The 19,888-nt window shown below is 38.4% G+C and overlaps 1 protein-coding gene across 15 annotated transcripts in view; it reads left to right on the forward strand.

The window, feature by feature from the left end:
* The window catches only part of LOC119731922, a 73,393-nt gene that overhangs the window by 8,400 nt on the left and 45,105 nt on the right, over positions 1–19,888 (forward strand). For 9 of the 15 annotated variants that reach the window (XM_038205210.1, XM_038205213.1, XM_038205212.1 and 6 more), the window contains exons 2-10: positions 6,966–7,117; positions 8,022–8,098; positions 8,690–8,986; positions 9,853–10,068; positions 11,381–11,590; positions 13,632–13,736; positions 16,176–16,526; positions 17,369–17,550; positions 17,894–18,251. In XM_038205210.1, coding sequence (XP_038061138.1) covers positions 6,966–7,117; positions 8,022–8,098; positions 8,690–8,986; positions 9,853–10,068; positions 11,381–11,590; positions 13,632–13,736; positions 16,176–16,526; positions 17,369–17,550; positions 17,894–18,251 — 1,948 coding nt within the window. Of the gene's footprint in view, positions 1–190; positions 674–6,965; positions 7,118–8,021; positions 8,099–8,689; positions 8,987–9,390; positions 9,436–9,852; positions 10,069–11,380; positions 11,591–13,631; positions 13,737–16,175; positions 16,527–17,368; positions 17,551–17,893; positions 18,252–19,888 lie in introns of those variants that run through there. The other 6 variants (XM_038205222.1, XM_038205220.1, XM_038205216.1 and 3 more) reach the window with 6 other exon arrangements.

The following is a 19,888-nucleotide window of genomic DNA, read 5'->3' on the forward strand; positions in this document are numbered from 1 at the left end:
GGCTTCACTGTTAACATCCCGCCTTTTCTTGTGTAAATCGCTGTGGCATTATTACTCAGTCGCTCGGTGTACATAACAGTATACTATTGTTGAAGTGTGCATGCATTCATGTAGTAGACCATTCTTGAGGTAGGACAACTTCGCTTCATCTGCCTGGCTGTAGAACTGGGAGTGGTGATTTTTTTCTGCTGCCTCTGGGACAACAGGTAAACACGTCGCAGTACCAGTACGGCATCTCTGCTTAGAGTAATTAGAGTTACTCGTACGTGTAGGAGGTCAACACTGCACTTGTCAGCAACACACGATTGCCTACTCTCTGGAAGAGCAACTACAGATGGTTTACATGTATCATCAGCTCTGTTGCATATCACCTACTTTGTACATCTCCAGTACTACCTTGGACCCTTCAAGATCTTGACTTACTGGGACAATTTTGGGATTCAAAGCTCCGGTCAATCTGCAGTTTTGGAATTTTAACTACTGATACGTCTGGTCAGTGTCATCAATATCTATCAGACGTTGTCAAGAGGACTCCAGTGCACAAATTGGTACCAGCAGAAATTTTTCTGTGGTTGTTCGGTTGTGTGGCTGTGCAGGATCGGAATTTTTTTTAATCGCAACGTCATTATTGATTGCCATTGGATTGTACGGCGTCGATCAAACTTGGTGAAAGGTAAGTGTGATAACCAGAGACTTGCAGTTGCAAGGAAATTTTTTATTCATCTATGCCCAGAAATGCCTACCTCCATGGTGTGAGTTATGTTTGTCATGTACTGGTACGGTACAGGTAGTAAGCATACATACTGTACATGTAAATGTACCCTTACTTTGTGAGCAATCATTTGTACAGTATTTTATTTTTCATCTTCATTTTCATGTGTGCGTGTGTACTGTGCTGAACTGTGTGTGTCGTTTACGTCAGAAATTTTATGAGTTAATGAAAAAGTACCGTATGATAACGTAATGAATTGTTGTGGACTTGGGGAGGAGTTTACTGTGTTGTACTGTACATGTAAGTACGGTATTGCAAAGTAATGAGCCGTTTTGTATGCCATGATAATGCTTTAAACATGTGAATCAAACAGCATTAGCATACCGGTGCAATCCACTCTCATTAAATACAAACTCAACCGGACCTAGCCATTATCAGAATATACCGGTAAGTGGAGTGCCCGTCCCATTCTTTGTGTACATTTATTTGTATAGTCGGGACCAAGGCTTTATGTTTGCTATGTTTGCTATAACCAGAATTGGCATTAATTAACAGTGCTTGTATTAAGAGTCGGCTGTGTACTTGTAGATTATTGCATGTATGTACTTTGAATAGCCCATTTATGGGCAAAAATATTTATGTAACCTGTGGTTTTATGGCATTTTAATGAACAAAAGTTTGTATCGTACCGGTACAACAAACAATGTTGCAGTCATGCACAAGTCCAGTCATAAGACCTTTCGTAAGACCAGTCACAAAAACTGGGATGAGCAATGACAAAGGAATGCTTTTGTAACAGTTTATTTGAATAGCTAGTTACTTGACTCGAGACTGAACGACTTGTGATGGACTTGTGATGGACTTGTGATGGACTTGTGATGGACTTGTGATGGACTTGTGAGGGACTTGTGACGGACTTGTGATGGACTTGTGATGGACTTGTGATGGACTTGTGATGGACTTGTGACGGACTTGTGACGGACTTGTGACGGACTTGTGACGGACTTGTGACGGACTTGTGACGGACTTGTGACGGACTTGTGACGGACTTGTGATGGACTTGTGTTGGACTTGTGATGAACACTTGCAGGGACTTGTGATGGACTCAACTAGAAGTAGAACACTGCAACATGCATCTAAAAAAAAGTTTGATCTTCAGCACCAAACAATTTGTGGCAATGAATAAGTCCATACTGACACAGACAACATTTACTTCAGGTGAATACATGTTCCTGATTCCCCTCTAAGAAACCGATTTACAAAAAAATATTAAGCATTGATTTGCTTCACGACTGGGTGCACAAGTCAAAGGCAATGGCTCTGAAAACTATCACAGCGTATGGTGTGTGTTTACTGAAAAAGCACTGAGGCGTGTACGCGTTTCACACATTGCATGAGCCATTGTCAAATGCTTGGTTCACATCAGAGTTGCAAAATGTCAAGTGTGACAATTGATACTCAGTTGGAGATATAAAAAAAATAAGGTGATTGATTTTTACTTAACATTACAATGTACCAGTACACGTGCAGAAAATGTTCTCCTTTATAATATCTTGTGCATGTGTAGGGTATCCCATCTTTAAGGATTCTCAAACTGTCTTCATTAATTACATATTACACGGATGCAATACTTGTGACAAACCCTAGGCCTGTCTAACATTTTTGACCCTGAAAATACGAGCATCCACTAATAGGTTTTGAATATTTACAGGTACCGGTAGAGCCCACCCACTGTCACTGTACATTGAGCACCACAAATTAAATGAAGAATTTTAAGTCACAAATTCAATTTCATCGGCATTGGGTCCTTGAGGCAGGATTTTCCACTTGATTAGCTGGAGCGTTACAATCCTTGCCATCGTGTTGCATTCTCACTATTTCATCATGTGAAGCTCTATCTTTATGTCATCTACAGCTGAAAAATCTGACATGTCACATCTCTTTTTACAAAAAATAATCTATGGACTTCTCCCTGTTATTTTTGATACCGTTGTACCACAACAACATTTTATTTACTGTCAAGCTTTGATAGTATTTCAGCCCATGTTTTGCTTACATGTACATGTATTTTGACACCAAATTATATAATTTGTTTGACAATTTGTAAAATGTCACATTTTCAAACATGGTAATTATATTTTCAATCAATCTGTCACTGCTTGGTAGAAAAAAATTGATGGGGGGGGGGGGGGGACACAGACATTATCCCTGCTCTATTAAACACTGAGAAAACATACATGTAGGGTTGGATGGTTCAGTTGGTAGAGCACCGGTCCCATGGGAACGGTAACCCGGAGGTTGCAGGTTCAAAACCTGCTCCGGTCAATCTCTTTGTGATCAATTTAAAAAATAAATGTAATAAGTTATTTATTTTAAAAGTTACAAAGTTCTCACGAATTTTTTTTTTTCACTCTATAGGCCTACATGTAGACGGTCACTACATAAAATGCTGTGCTTTCATTTTTTTCGAACTGCAAAGTGCTCAGACAGAGCTGTCACATAAAGTTTGGATGCTGCATGTTGCAATTCCTTGGTGAATCGTTGAAAAATGAATGTTTTGACCAAAAATGTCAAAAGGGTCCCTTGGGCCTCGCTTCTGTCAATGTTTGCTGGAAATATTGAACACCCAGTGAGACGTTGATTCATGTACAGTGCGCACAGTGAGAAAAAAAATGTAGATTATTTTCAAATTAAATAGAAACAAACATGTACCCTTCAATCAAATGTCATTTCTTTGTAAATTATTTATACGTAGAGATACCGGTAACTGTCATTCAGTCTGGCTGTTTTAAGAATCAAATTTAATTTACAACCCATTTTCTGACAAATTGTTTCTTATCTCGTGATCATTAACACAATATCAGAGTCCCAAGTTACTCCAGGTAAACAGAGCATGACACATCAGCTCACAACAAATTATTCATGTGTACACAACTTCACGCAATATATCCATTCCCCCTGCAATTTTTGTCGTCCTAGTCAAACAATTCCGCTGTCACTTAACATCCCTATATCATATCCATATAAAGCAAGAGTCCCATACCATACAGATTGCACACACACACACACACGTAGTCCCATTGACACACGGCCAAAGCATGCACCCTTTGCAGGTTTTAATGGGCAGATCCTTTTCAATGGAGCCGTGTGGTTGTATTTTTAACCTTCGCTGCGCCGTTCTTTTAGTCGGGACAAATTTATCTGATGAGTGTATTTTTTGTGCGTGTGTGTGATGCAGCTGATTCAGCTTGGGGGAATTTATAAGTATTGACGTAGATTATGCGCGTATCAATTGAATGAGTGATACTGCCATTATATGTGTTGCTTTGGGAGGAGGGGGGGGGGGGAGTGAAAAACATGTTATTTGTTAAATTCATTCAAAAATGGAATTTTGATTCAGCGAACATGTGCAAGTACAATACTTACCGGTAATTGTATACAAATATGTAGGGAGATGCAGTTCTTTCACTTGTATATTTTTTACCCATTTAAAGGTAATAACATTTTACAAACATAAAAAAAACCCAAAACTACCAAAATTATTATGAAATACCGTACTTGTCTGTAGTGAGTATTACATGTTCATGTACCGGCAGTCTCAAGCATCCTGTGAAATGCACATCTGAAGTACTATAATTTTCATTTAAACTGAAATTTCTGGATTTAACTCCAACAATGATCGGCCAATTTACCAAATTAAATTAGTCCACAGTTTGTTTGCAATCCGTTAAACACATCCGTGAACGGGTGCTAAACAGCTTCATGTAGTCTGGTACTCTGGTTCCGTGACCTGACAATTTCCAACATCTATACATGTATTGTGTTCTATTATTACACGAACACAAACCTTAATCTGGTCGGTGTCTAAAAAATATTTGCTATAAAATACTAGCCCCCGAATCCATCCATTTCTGAAAATAACAGCAAAAGCAAATGCTGTAGGCCTATACATGGGTAAGCATTACATTCACTGTGTGGACTTCCAAACAAAAGATGTCCACATAATGCAGGTTGTGTTGACGTAACGTTTCTTCCTCTCTGGAAAACAGGTTTAGAGGCATTTTGGGGTTAGGTTTATCAAAATGAAGAGAAACACTAAAGGGAATCTGAAAGAGTTTTCACAGTTAAAGTAAAGTTATTTTTTGTACCGAGTTTTCTTAACTACATGAAAACAAAGGAATGTCCACATAGTGTATGTAAAACAAACACGTGTGTACCTGTACATGTAAGTTTAAATATTCATGTACTGTACATAAATTAAACCAGTATTTAGTACAGGATGTAAGAAATATACTGTACATGTACTTTAAGGGGGTATGCCCAACTCTGATCCATGTATTTTTGTTTCTTTGATGCCGTTTTAAAAAGAAAAGAAAAAGAGCATAGGTTAAACTAAAAACACTGTTCATTCCTAGATGGTTTACAAATTTGAATTTCTTTTCCAGAAAACCGGTAGCAAAGGTTGAATTCAGGTAATGCCACTATCTCATTAACTTTAATTTACTGAAATTAAGGGGGAAAAAATGCTCAAAAAAGTGCAATAAAACAGCAGACAAAAAGTCTCCTTATACATGCTTTTTTTCATTTGCATATGTCTTTTGAAATGAAAGGCATCTGAGTTGAGCTAATTTTATTATATACTGACCATGAATCAGCTACATGTAGAATTTATACACAAAAGTGGCCCCTGGATAAAAATGATACAGTCACAGCAATTATATTCATATTAATAAGTGGCAAAGCAGGTCAGCCTACTTTATCGTGATTAATTCCATATGGAAAGGGAGCGATATGCTGGGAATTAATTAAGCATGATCCGTCCCATCATCCTGAGGTTGAAGTATACTTGGAGTCTTGGACTCATTCCCACGAGGCATTCAGCCGGCTCCGATATGATAATTGCCATCTTCCAACCTGTGACATTTGAGATTGAAGCCTACGTGTATCTTTCCCTACCAGCAGATTAGTAACTGCACATTAATCATGGAGTTTTCATAAGATCAAGATTTGAGATTGAAGCCTATATTTCCCTACCAGCATATTAGTAACTGCACATTAATCATGGAGTTTTCGTAAGATCAAGACTTGATAAATTGATCAAATGATCGGACCCTCACCTGCTGCCAATGTATTAACCCACATGCACTAAAGATAAATTGAGATAAAAAGTGAAATCTGATAATTCTTCATAATGTTCAGACTGACATTACATTTCTTGGATGTAAAAATTAAAAAAAACAAGCAAAATTTTAAAAAGCAGCGAACAAAACAATCTTGACGAATGTTTTTCATATTTCCAATTGACAAGAACGTATGCTGTGCCTGCTAGTGCTGACATTTTTAAAAGAAATTTAATCATTTTGAAATCTTATCCAGTTATTTTCATTCCAAAGTTGGAATGGAAACACCCCGAAAGAAAACATCCCAAAAAGAAATCCGAAGAGAGGACTTGGAGTAGAATTTCAAGGTCATTGACCCCTTGACCTCCAGCCTGAAGGCCCTGGACCAGAATTCCAGGGATTTCATTCATGCCAAGCAAGCAGCCCTTAGGCATGCTGCTTGGGATGTCCGTGTGTTGTTTATGTACTTGTAGTACTATGATCAGGCAGAAAAATTTGCAAAGCCTCCAAGAGCAAAATATTTTTCTGAAGGGATTATTTTTAAAAGCAAAAGAATTTGGTTCTACATGTACTTCTAAGGCATACCTTTTTTTTGGTAATCAAATTTTTCAATGATTTTTATTTATAAAAAATAATGTGTTGTTGAGTGTTCACACACATGTTTATAGTGTAAATTGAGGACACACATGTCAAGCATCCTTGTGTAATTGAGGACATACTCGATTAGAAAACGTGTACAAAATTAATGGGAGCTGTTGTGAAAAAAAGTATGTATGAACAAAAGAGTATGAACAAAAGAGTATGAACAAAAGAGGAACAATAATCCTTGATTTCTACCATATTTAACAAAACTGGGTCCACATGTACAAATGTACATTTATCAAATCAAATTTCCATTTTCTTTTGACATTTGAACAAGATTTTCTGAGCACAAATTGAGTGAAACTGAGCAGTCAATTTCTTGTACAGTTTCCGTTCTGAAGTTAGAAGCACTGAAGATGTAAATTCTTTTCTCTGTTATTGAGTTTTTTTGTTGTTTTGGAATTTGAGAGCATTCAATTTCATGTTTGTTGCATCCAGAAAACCAGCTTTGTTTTTCAAGATTTAAATTTATTTTATTTTTCATCTTGCAGATCAACCCGGGCAGCAAGGCGTCAGTTGCACAGATCAGCGTTGGTGACACAGTGGAGAGCATAAATGGCCAACCAACAAACAAGCTAGACCAGAATGATGCTCAGAACCTCATACGCAGTGCAGCCTCACGACTTGAATTAGCTCTTTCAAGGTGAGTTGGTTCGTCAAGCTGTGCCCAACTTCATGGGTCTGCTCACCACAGGATTTCACGCTTATGATCACCATTCTGTGCTGACCCTGCTAGCAGAAAAATTCTGCGCTAACCCTGTACGCACAGAATCCTAGTTCCAACATTTGCAAACATAAAAAGAAACTACATGTACCACTGGACTGTTAGTGAATGACAGTCTAAAGCATCCTTTGAAATGGCACCTGGTGTGCTGTCATTTTCAAGAAAAGTGGTTTTTTTGTATCAATTTCCAATGCTGGTCGGCCGACCTGCATTGAAAAAAACTTTTTTTTTTCAAATACTGCCCCCAATTTACCATATTTAGTTAGTCCGCATTTTGTTTGCAATTGATTACACACCTATGAACGGTTACAAGCCGGCTAGACTGGTTCCCTGTCCTTACAATTCCCTGACGTCTATAAATTGCTCCGTTTCATCTTAAGTGCGGTCAGGGAACCAGACTACAGGAACACAATTGTTTTTCTTGGTTTTTTCTAGCATCTACGACCACAAAACTTCAAACAAGTCAGTGTAACAATATTTGCTATAAAATACTAACCCCCCAAATCCATCCATTTCTGAAAATTACAGCAAAAGCAAATGTTGTATATTCCCTTTAATATTGTATAGGCTTTAAACTAAAGCACAGACTATAGAAATGAATCATTAGGGTCCTACATGTATATTTGAACAACTAAAAAGACAAAAATAACAACGTGACAAACATCATATATGTACAGTATATGTACGTAGGATGAATAAAGTAAAGCTGTGAACAATGCAATAATGAATCAATTAACCTTCAATTAATCATTCAATCAATCTTCCAGCTAATCAATATTGTGAAACATGCGACTAATTGTTTTACGTTCTGATTTGTTTACAGACCACCTCCGTTAAATGGTCCAGTAATCAACAATAACAACAACAACATGTCAGCGCAGACTAGTTCCAGTGTTTCAGGTGAGATGCAGGAAGATGACTGTATGTCATCCTGAAAACATATATTGATACAGATATGTTTTTATTCTGTAGAGTTTCCGTCCTCTAATGACTTGTTTTTTTAAGTTCGTCCATAATTCTGCATAAATATGTTTTCCTGTTATTTTATAGAAGGCCATTCAGGGAACCCAAGTTAGTAACATTGTTCTCTTTATGTTGTCATGTTGTTTCACTTCATTTTTACACACTTGTATGTATTTTAATGTATTCCATATATTCTTAGTAAAATTCTGACAAATAAAACTCTGTTTACATACTTATGTACATGTACATAAAAGTTTATTCAAAAAATTTGGCCATAATTTAGTAGAAATATTCAGAACCACAAGTGTATTGTTCATTGTGTTTGTTCTTTATTTCATACTAATGAAACCATTTGAGTTTTTATTTGCAGATCAAACCAGATTATCCAGTCTGTTTCAGGTGACTTTCTTTTTGTGGAACCCTTTCTCGCATGAATAGAAAGCTAGGTGCAAAGCAGGAATTGGGAAATGTTTTTTTTTTTTAACTCCAAAGCTACTTGTAGGCACTAACTTAATAGTTTCCAAACAGGCCAGCAGAACGTTAGCAACTTTGCGGTCGATGACGAGACCGTGTCGGTGGATGGTGTCACCTTCCACGGCTTCTCCCCTAGCAACGTGTCGGTAACCCGCACCACTACGACAAAGGTCACAAAGACCACGCGCAGCCGGTCCCCGTCTCCCGTCCGTGGACGGAGTAGCTCATCCGAGAATCTTACGGTGTATCCCGGCAAGCAGGTTACGATGCGCTACGACTCGGAGCCCGAGGGCGACGCTCCGCCGGTGAAGTTCATGTCAGGGGTCATTTGGACACCACCGGGGAGCAAAGGTCAGTCGGCATGACCTCTGCATGACCTTGGACTTTTTGAATTGGCATAATGCCAAAATTATTGCCCCAAAAACAGCAGCTGTTGTAAAGTCAAATCAGATTATATCTTTTTATCAACTATATTTGTATTTTAACTCAAATTTGAAATAAAACTAGAATGAAAATTTTCTAGAATGTATGCATTCATGTTAGTTTATTAATCATAAAGTCCATTATTTCAAACATTTTTTTTTTCAAACTAATTGGATGTTTCAATTACATGTCCGAGTTTTTTCTATGCTCAAAATAAGCTAAGCCATTTTAATCTTGAATGAAGTGGCTATTAATATTCAAATTGTATTCAAATTAATTCATTGCATTCATTTGTCATCTCTCATCCTTCCCCTCATTTGCATATATTACAGGGATGCTTCATCCTCATTCTATTGTGATCCCTGCCCGCTCAAATGGTACGGTCCAGGGCAAAAAAGCATGACATGGACATTCTGTGTTAGATCAAGTGAAATATTTACAAGTTTTGCACAATTTGGCTGGTTTGCAAGCCATAAATTTTGACATGAATTGGCATGATTTGCTGAATTGTTTTCATTTTTTTCTCTTGGTTTTAACTTTGACCTATGATTCTGTTTTCTTTCATAACATTTTTCCCTTTTTTGTTTGCCTTTTTTGTTCCCACCATCCAAAACCATCATGATTCTTTCCCAAACATAATCCCTTTCTAACTTTTCCTTTCAACTACCGATATTTTGCCTGGATCCGCCTTTTCACTTCATCCTTGATCTTAACCTTTGTTTCCATTCTGCTCACTCTCGATCCGACCTATACTGACTATGACCCTTGAACTATGACCTCTGAACCTCCTGTAGTGAGGAACACTGATTCCGATTACTGCACTTGCGATGAAACTGCCCCTTCCCCCATCCCGACCCGCACTACCCCTGGTCACTCCACCAAAGAGTGCTCGCATATCACGTCGCGTCCGCCGCGGCCACGGGAACCAGCGACACAGCGACGGGAACCAGGCAAACCAAAGCGGCACCGAAGCAGCTTTTTCATACGACCCAGGTCACGAAGCAGTGACGGTATTTTCATTTGTCTATTTATTTTTGAAATATTTTTTGGGTGGAACTCTCTTGAAATCCTTTACAATAAATAAGGATTTTTCTTCCCAAAAAAGTCTAAAAGTCTTTGAGATTGACGTGCAACTCAAACGAAAAGCTTGATAAAAGTAATGAACATGAACGTATAGTACATGTATTTTATAAACATATTCCGTACATGGACAGTATTGAAAAACAACATTAGCCAAACTATCAAGGGACATTTTTCGCCCCACTCAGTAAGTGCTTGAGGATTCCATTGGGAGACATGGGAAGAACTTTGATTGAACACGGATCAATTTTCAGCAAGATGGAAGAGTCCCTGGTGGGTCCGCCCTGGGTTACATGAATGCGACCTTTGACCTTTATCAAATCCAAGAAACAACCGTAGAAACGCAAGGATTTATCCCCTAATGTGTGCCAGTAGGCCATGTGTGGCAGACTGGCACAGTTTCTGTTATTGATGCATGCTGTTTGGGTTTTATGTTTCACGGCCATGAGCATGCTGCTGTTGTCATGGTAACCCGTGTTCCAATTTTATTTTTGGATCGGATTTTGTTTGCCACCCTTGATTTTTCACCATTCCTGAATAATTTTTATAATGAAACATTCAGTTCCTGTTTTTAATGAAATAATTGTTTTGTCAAATATGAAAGGTAATCTTTTCTTGGTAAAAACTGTAGACTTCAAATGTGAGTTTGTTGTTAAGAAATACAAAAAAAGATTTAGCAAATGTTCTGTTGGAGCAAAACTTGTTTACCCATGTGTGTGTGAATTCGTTAAAAAAATGGGACACATTTTTTTTCTTTTTCAAGCAATGAGATAATTGTTATTTATACATGAAACTCAATCACACAGCATTTTTTTTTTTAGATCTACATGTACGATCATGACCATAGTACATGTACATGTACATGTACATGTAAAACCCCGTCTGCATTCATGGAATTCATAACATGACTTCTGGGTGTGTAAACGCATTATGGGAAGAATATTTTTATATTTATATCACAGGAAAATGAAAGACAAAAACAAGCTGTCAAATTTTTCTTTTCTTTCCATTTGAACTACCAGAGAGTAATTAAAAAAGGTATTAAAATTATTTAGCATAAATTTCTGTTATCTTGGATTGCTAGGAATACCATAGGCTAAAACGTGTACATTTGTTTTTAGCAAAATTCTGAATATTGACAAAGTATTTTGATGCTTTTTCTTTCTTTGCTGTGATTCTGTCCGTTTGAGGATTAACATTTTTCCCCAGGTGCTCATTTATTTAATGATTATTCGTTCACAGCTTCCAGAAAAGCAGCAACGCCATGGAAACCAGTGAATTTCCAGCCCCGGTCCAAGGACGACACGGCCAAATATGCCTTTTCTTCGCCCCCTGTCCCTCCCCCTCCCCCTGAGTCAGATACTGAGGATGTGCCCCCTGTGGTTCCCCCAAAGCCCAAGGTGGTCAAACGCAAGCTGTATCTGTCGGCCAATCAACCCCGCCCATCACCTGGTAATTTGCATAATTGTGAATGGGACTCTCAGATTAACCTCTAATTTGCATGTTTCAGGTCCTGGCAGCCAATGAGTGACTTGACTTTATACCCATGAGGTCTCATTTGCATATGTTTTTTTCAATGGGACTTTAAAGTCCAGATTAAATTCTAATTTGCATGTTTCAGGTCTAGGTGGCCAATGAGAGAGCCTGTCTTGAGGATTCATTTGCATGGATACTGTGCCCTGCTTGATGATTGGACACAAGTTTATATGATTGTCCAATCAGTGGCAAGCATGATGACAAGTTTCTTTGCATGGTGCTTGTTTGAATGTCCTGCAACTTTCGATTGCACCTTGTGCTGATTGTATCACCTTTTGTATTTTGCAGTATTTTACATTTTACTATTTGAAAGTTTATTGCAATGTGCATGTATGTGTTACTTAATTTGTTTCCTCCACAGTTCTGTTTGTTTATGTACATGTATGTACATCCATAATCCCTACGATTTTTGTTCTCCAGAGACTTTTAATACATGTACATGTACGGTAGTTCTTGTAAATATATGCAACATTTCTAAATTGGATTTGGACATGCACCAAATATTGTCCCTTGTACTGTACATGCAAATGAAAAACATACAAAGTAATTTACTAATATTGACAGTGATTTAGTATCATAAATTTTATAGCAAGTTGCACTTTCTCAAACCCGCTTATAAGTTATATTACGACACTGTAGGCCATGGTACGTGTACTTCTACATTACTATAATGTACATATCTTTCATATGTAACCATATTGAACTCGATCATAATTTATGAGCGCAAATAATTTGTAAGCCTTTTAGAATTCGTCCCTCCCAAAATGTTTAAGTGCTTTTGAAAGCATTGGTCGGGACTGATTTAGGACACGTATATACATTTTCCCCATCTGAACAAGCAGCAATTTCGTCCTTGGGCATTCGTTCTAATTAAATTTCTCTTCCTCTTATTGACAGACGCACGCATGCCAAACATTTTCCTGACTTGTAAACCTTTTTGGCATGTACCAGTGCGAAGGATAATTCTATGATTTTTACATGTTACATGTACATTCCAAGTGTGTAATTTATTGCATTTGGAGTGTCTTTTATTTACGTCTTTTATTTACACCTACCAATGGCCTTTGCTAAGAAGGCATTGGCGACCAGTAACCTATGGCCTTCATATGGTTATGTAGTATTTCACTGGTAGTCGTCAACTGTTAGTAGTCTGTGTACATTTCATGCACTTTGAATTCAGGGAACAAATTTCATTCATCTATTGATGGAACAGGCCTGATTAGCTTCATATTGTAAATGAGATTAACAGCTGTTAATTTTGGAGATCATATTTTCAAATGTCAAGAAGATGCCCATCTGCATCAAGTGGAAGGAAAACAAGAAGGCACTGCAATTTACCACAAAGCTTGAAACGTTCATGCTTAGTGTCAAAGCTGTTTATTACAAATTGCCTTTTTCATCACCTGCTGCTGAAAAATGATGGTTCACACAGAGGGGGAAAAACGTACATTTAAAGTGAAGTTACAATATTGTTATATTGTATAATTATTCATGTAGATAGCACATGCTATTTACTGCCGAGGAACATTTTGGAAATGTCTGATTTTGAGAATTGTTTTCTTGTTTCACTTGCAACTCTCTACAAAATGTCTCCCAGAAAAATTGAAACAAACGTATTTTCCTATTTTAGGAAATATATACAAATTTTGGCAGCGACATTATTTTCACTAGCCATCTGAGCAACCTAAAAGGATTTGTTACATGCACAGTTCAACCTTTTATAAAATTTAATGGTGTTTGAGTTACCATGGTTACTGTTGATGAGCCCTTACACATACTGCACTTTTGAACAATTATTCATATTCTTTATTTGCAAGTTGTGAACACAGTGACATGTGTATGTTTGTTTGTTTGTTTGTTTGCATCATGTTGAATGTTGTTCCATGTTTTCCCCCTGATTATGCAGTCTGTTATTTTTTTTCCCTCTTTTTGCCTGCCTCTTGTCCACTGCATGCAGAAATCCTTATAAAGCCTGTGACCAATGGTCGTGTGCGTAAGACGTCGCGAGGGGCTGAGATGTTCCATAAGCGGCAGACCCAGCAGGGTTTAGCCAAAGACACAGGTATTAATCGTACACACCACACCGTCTTGTGCATGTCAGCACTTGCAATTAACACAGATTAACACATCTAACCAGTTAGGAGGAGAAGTAGATCTCAGATGTAACAAGTTCATACTGTCGCTACTGCGTTACATTTTAAATAGGGGACAAATTTTCTTCTTCATTGTCGACTTGAACATTTCACTCATATTGCATGTACCTCATGGTACAAGATCTTTCTGGAGATATCTTGTAGGAATCTGTATATTTATAAAGTTAAGAAGTATATCAAGTATGTTAAAAGCATTCTGAAGCCCTGCAAATAAAACCAAATACATGTATTACCCAGAATTTCCATCAAGGAAAGCTTGTTTTATCTGCCAAATAATTGCTGCCTTTTTGGTTTGGGCCACTTGATACGTTTTTGGCAAAGTTCGTGGTAGAATATTGACTTTTTCCCCCTTTTTGTGAGTGAATAGGATTTGCAGCACCAATAACCTGTTAATACTGATTGAAACAAAAAAGGTTTAAATTATATGTTTCACTTGTGTACATGTACTCACTTTTTGTCTGTTTTTTATTCCACCAGGTCACATTTCAATTAACCATGGACCATTTACACATTAACCTTTAAGTAGATGTATCAAGCTAACCAGTTTGAATTAAAGTTGTACAAGGTTGCCTTTTTACTGTAAAATTGCATTTTCTTCCTTTTTGTCATTTGTATTGTCTGTCTACATGTATCTTGTAAACAGCTGCATTTAGCAAGTAGTTGACTCGTTGGTATTTGGGTCTCCTGTACACAGTTTCAGATCCTCAAACATTACTCATGAAAACAGATTTTCCTGTCTGAAAAATCCAAAGTTACTTGTACAGTGTACACCTGTTTCAACCTCACCAAACATCAGTGCAGTCCAGTGCTTTGTGTACATACTTGTGCATTTGTTTACTAATAGTATTATATGATATAATGTTTGTGGTCTGAATTAATAACCCATTTTGTAGTACATGTGCCTTTAATCCTTTCTCACAAAGCAGATGCTGTTGTCATAGCAACACTGAAACCATCATTCTCATGTAACCATAACAACCATAGTTTCACCATATGTGCAGTATCTTGTGATACTTTATGATGAGTAGATTATACTTCCGAGTAACGGAGTGCATGTCCACAAAGTATTAATGAGATTGGAACACGCTTTGGTTGTTCATTTGTTTGCATTTGACATGTTTTCCTCAAAACTAATAACTGAAGTTAACAAACATCTGTAGTTTTGACTTAACCCCTGCATGTGTTAAAGGTACTATTACAACATTTGCTTTTACTGTAAATTTCAGCAATGGATGAATTAGGCGGTTAGTATTTTATATGTCGGCTGACCATTGTTGGAAATTGATACAAAAAGTCAATTTTTCTTGAAAATGACAGCACACCAGGTGCCATGATTTCACAGGATGCTTGAGACTATTATTCACTTACAGTCAAGTAAGGTATTTCATAAAAGTTTGTGAATTTTTTTTTTTATGATGTTTGCAAATGTTGTATATTACCTTTAAGCTACTACAGGGTTTTGTTTCTGTTCCCATTTTCCTAACTCAAATGGGCATTGTTAGACAGCTAGTTTTACCATAAAATAGATCTGTTGTTGCGTGCCTCTAATTAACTAAATATCATGTGAAACTATTCAAGAATCTCATGTTTTAAAACCATAACTATGTCCATAACATGTAAATATATGTATTGAAATATTTCAGGCATTCTGGCAAAATGCGATGGGCAGAGATCGAAATGAAGATTTGCCAGGATTAGGAAAGAGAGCATAATTCTCCTTACAATGCTATTTGCTGAAATTCAATCTGACATTCCCTTGACAAGTTATGGTTGTTTTAAGTTCCCATTTATCAACATGTCATATGCTCGGGGAAAAAAAGGCTTCTACAGTTTCGACTTTTGTAGTTGTGTAAATGAAAGGCCAATTGTTTTTTCGTAACACTTTTATTGCACAGTTTTATACCATTTCTTTATAATATGTGTAGTAGACATATTTTAATCTTTAAAAAGATTACAAATATCAATAAATCTTGAAATTGAAAAAAAATCACCCCAATTTTTTTTTTTTAAAACATATTTTCTACTACGGCCTGTGCCCAATTCCGTCTCATTTTGCCTGAATGCCTCACATAAACTATGGCATCATTAGGTTTAACTGCACATGGCGTTTGACTCATCATTGCATCTGGCAGTGTGTCAAGTATGTCCTATGCCATGTGTCCTTACTTGAGGAGATTGCTATGTCTTCTGATAATGTTGGAGGAAACTGTCAGGAACCCTAATTCACCTTCTGCCAGGACAAGATTTGAACCTAGGTGTCATCTCAACTTCCAGAAACTCGTTTCATATACGAGTTCCTGTGAAGTTTTCTAAATTCATTGAATAACTTTCTTCTTTTTTTCTTACAGATTCTCCAGAGGAGCCTCCACCGCCTCGGATGTTGGCCACCAACAACAACGATTACCCATCTTCCCAGTACCCTACCTCTCCCGAGCAAAGCTACAACCCAATCCAGTTCTCAATGTCGCCCAGTACCCAATCAGCACCTTACGCCCAGTCGCCCCCGAAACAGGATGGGTACCACCAGCCAGTCCGGCCTCAAAGAGCCGACTCGAGCCCTAGTCACAACCCGCATTATGTGTATGATTCGTCGGGCGACTCTTGGCCTGCGCCACCTCCGCCCGTTGCGTCTCCCACTTCCAGCCAGCCGCTGCACGTCGAAGTGAGCCCGGGGCCTGGGATGTCACCGCCTAAACCAGGTACTGTGAATACATTGAACACAATATTCATGTTGTTGAAGGGGAGAGTTGGGTTTCGGAAAATGGTAATTACCCCATCTTCCGCATAAGTGACCGTTGTCCAACCCACCTGTGCATATACATGTATGTGGCTTTGGTATTCACTTCCTGCCTGATTCTATGGGGTTCATCTCAAAAATAAGTAGATGCAAGTTTTTGACTTCTCACTGGCACTCCATGAATCTAGCCAGTCAATAAAAAGATAACTCAGTTAGTAGCGCTGGTCTGATGTTTGGACATCTCGGGTACAAATCCTGCTCTAATCAATTTCCTTTTCAACCTTTTATTGGCAAAATGACCCTTGAAATCACCACTTCTCAAGCCCGGTTCATACTTTATGCGAATGCGAAGCAAATTTGACGTCATGAAATGTTCGCTGCGAAATTCGCCCGAGTTGAAATATGTTCAACTTTTACGAATTCGCAGCACGAATACTTGCCATGACGTCACAAATTCACTTTCGCTTTCGCGCAGAGTATGAACCGGGCTTTAGGTGACACCTCACTCTGAAGCCTTTAAATGCCTTTCTTAATTTGGAAGTGGATGCATAATTTGAAAATCCGATTGGTAGACGAAGCACTGAGAACTACCTGCACCACAGTTACTTGTAATGGCTTCTAATTATGGATGTTGGATCCATTTATAGACCAATCCAAGCACGCTATCACGAAGGCCCCCTTCAATGGCGAACGCATTGTGCTAGCTATTGTTCAGATATTCCGTCAAGGGCAGTTGCTATTATCTTGAGTGTACGGTGATTTGTGCTAGGATTAGTTTATACCTTACTGTTATTATCATCTTAGCTGCCTGGTCACCTCGGCAGTCCAACCCCTCATCGTACCAGCCCATTGACAACAAGAGTCCAGCTGCCTGGAGCCCTGCTTCAGCCGCTCCAGTCAAAGGTTTCAAGCCAGTCAAGCTGGACCTCAACCCAAAGCCTAAACCCTGGAAGCCTCCTGGTGCATCACAGCCAGAGAAAGTCAATGTAAGTCAGCCAGTGCTCTTCACGGGCAGTGAATAGAGAGGATTTAAAAGTGTCGACGGAGCTGACGTTGCATTAGTAAAAGATTTAGTTTAAACCATTTTGAAAAAGATTATAAAGGATAAAACTTAAATCACAGCACGAAATAGGCTCATTTAAGATTTTCTGATCAAAAGCAAAACACATACTTTTTTCCAGGGATCACAACTGTCAGGAAACAGTCATGCAGCAATCTATCTGCAATTGCTGCATTTGGGAACATAACTTGGTTTACTGTCATCCAAACGAGAGCCAATTAGTTGAATTTTTCTGTATTTTGCATATTTCTCTTCAAATTTGGCTCCAGGAGCCAGCCCCGACCTCATCAAGCCAGCACCCAACCTGGCATCCACCGCCTCCCGCATCACAAGCACCCCCTCAACAACCGGTCCCGAACGGCGACCTCCACAGCCCTTACCGACCTCCTGAGAGACAGCCCTCCAGCGAGGGCCCGAGCAGCCCCTACCGGCCGGCTGATCACGATCAGGACCGACAGAGGTACAACCCTGCATACCAGCAGCAACCACGGCAGCAGGGTTGGCCCAGCGAACCCCGTAGTCCTCAAGAAACTCGGAAGCCGGAGTTCCGACAAGTTCCTGACGGTTATAGCAGTGGTCTTCCTCGTCCAGTCAGTCCAACAGTGACACTACTGAGAAATCAGAGAGGTAGGGTCTGCTTTCATGCAACGATTGCCAATTTGTTTCTTCTTGTCACTTGTGTGAAATTGCATCCAGCACATTGTGTGGCAAAAATGAGAATTTCATTACATGAGCTTGCTGCTTTTTGAATTGTTTATTTTGAACTGTCATGTTCGAGTAAGAATTAGAAAACACAAACTGCAGATGCTATGGCTGCAAAAGTTGCTTGCGTGTGACACTTTATGTTGCAAAATTTGTTCATCGGGCGAATTCACATCTGAACTTGAGGTTGTTATGCATTTGTTGAAAGTTATTTGTGTGGATGAAAGCTACAACATAAAGAGTACAGTAACTCATTCATTAAAGAATGACCTTGTGAACTTTAACTCTTAATTTTCATTCGTGTTCTCTGTCCTCTTTTTCTGTATTTCCCCCACAATTCTTGCATCTTTCTGTTATAGGAGTAGGTACACAAACAAGAAGAGATTGAATTTGCTAGGAATAATTTTACATGCTAACCCATCTTTTTAAAAAAACAATGTAGCCCTTTGTAGACCATTTTTCCTGTTCAGACATCTTTCCCCTGTTCAGAAATCTCTTCCAATCTAAAAGCCCACTTCCTTTTTGGTTGTTCTTGAATAGCTTAAAACATTTTTCCATTGGTTTTTTACCCATTTGATTGTACAGACTTCCCACTAAAAATGTGTATCTACGCTTAAGTGTATAATTTAGACCAGAAGTTTGTCACATTTTTTGACTCGGGTCTCAATGGATCAGGGAAAAACATGCAGGGAAGTTGAGCTGCCACCATTAAAACTGCCGTAAAGCTGAAATCATAAATACCAACCCTTTCCCTTCTCCATCAATCACCATTTATGGCCGATGAAATGGAAAATTGGACTTTGAACAGCACTCCCAATGACTGTTAATGGAGGCCTTTGCACTGTATCATGACCCTGTCACATATGGTTTGAATCAGATAGGGGACATAATTGTGTAGACAGATGTACCAATATTAACGTACAATGTAGGGCGCTTAATATAGAAAGGGGAATGTTGTTGTTCGAATATTTTAAGTGTTTGACCTGAAATAGGATCAGAAACACAGATGCATATATTTTATCATATGTGTACATACATGTATTTTACATGTATACACCCAGAGGACAGACAAACAAAGGGAGAACAACAGATTCTTTGTTGTCCTTAAGAGTTCATCTTTTGTTAAAAACAATCCTGGATTGTGAGTTTGTGTGCTTAGTCCATGGGATAGTAAAGGGAAACACAAAGCCTTGTCCTCGAGAGTTATGCAACGCAAATTAAAGAAAAGAGTAACTAAACACACTTGTACTAGTTGTAGAATTTACTGTTTCATATTGGTTAGTATTGACAGGTCCATGTAGATAAACATCGGTGATCATTCCTGTTTGTTTCAGTCTCACACCCAGCTGTAGTTTGCTCGTAGGGGAATTCCCACTTTTAGATTTGTTTGCATATTGGGAAATCAACATCTGTACCAGCTGCCTCTGCACACATACCAGGGAATCTATTTGTATGTTTGTTCAATTGAATAAATACATACTATAGAGGCCATTTAAACTCACGCGTAGGTTGGAAACGAAATCTGCTGAAAAAGTGAATCCCCCCCTCCCCCCCGATTCATT

Source organism: Patiria miniata, unplaced genomic scaffold (genome assembly GCF_015706575.1).
Source record: "Patiria miniata isolate m_02_andy unplaced genomic scaffold, ASM1570657v1 HiC_scaffold_24, whole genome shotgun sequence".
NCBI classification, from domain to species: Eukaryota; Metazoa; Echinodermata; class Asteroidea; order Valvatida; family Asterinidae; genus Patiria; species Patiria miniata.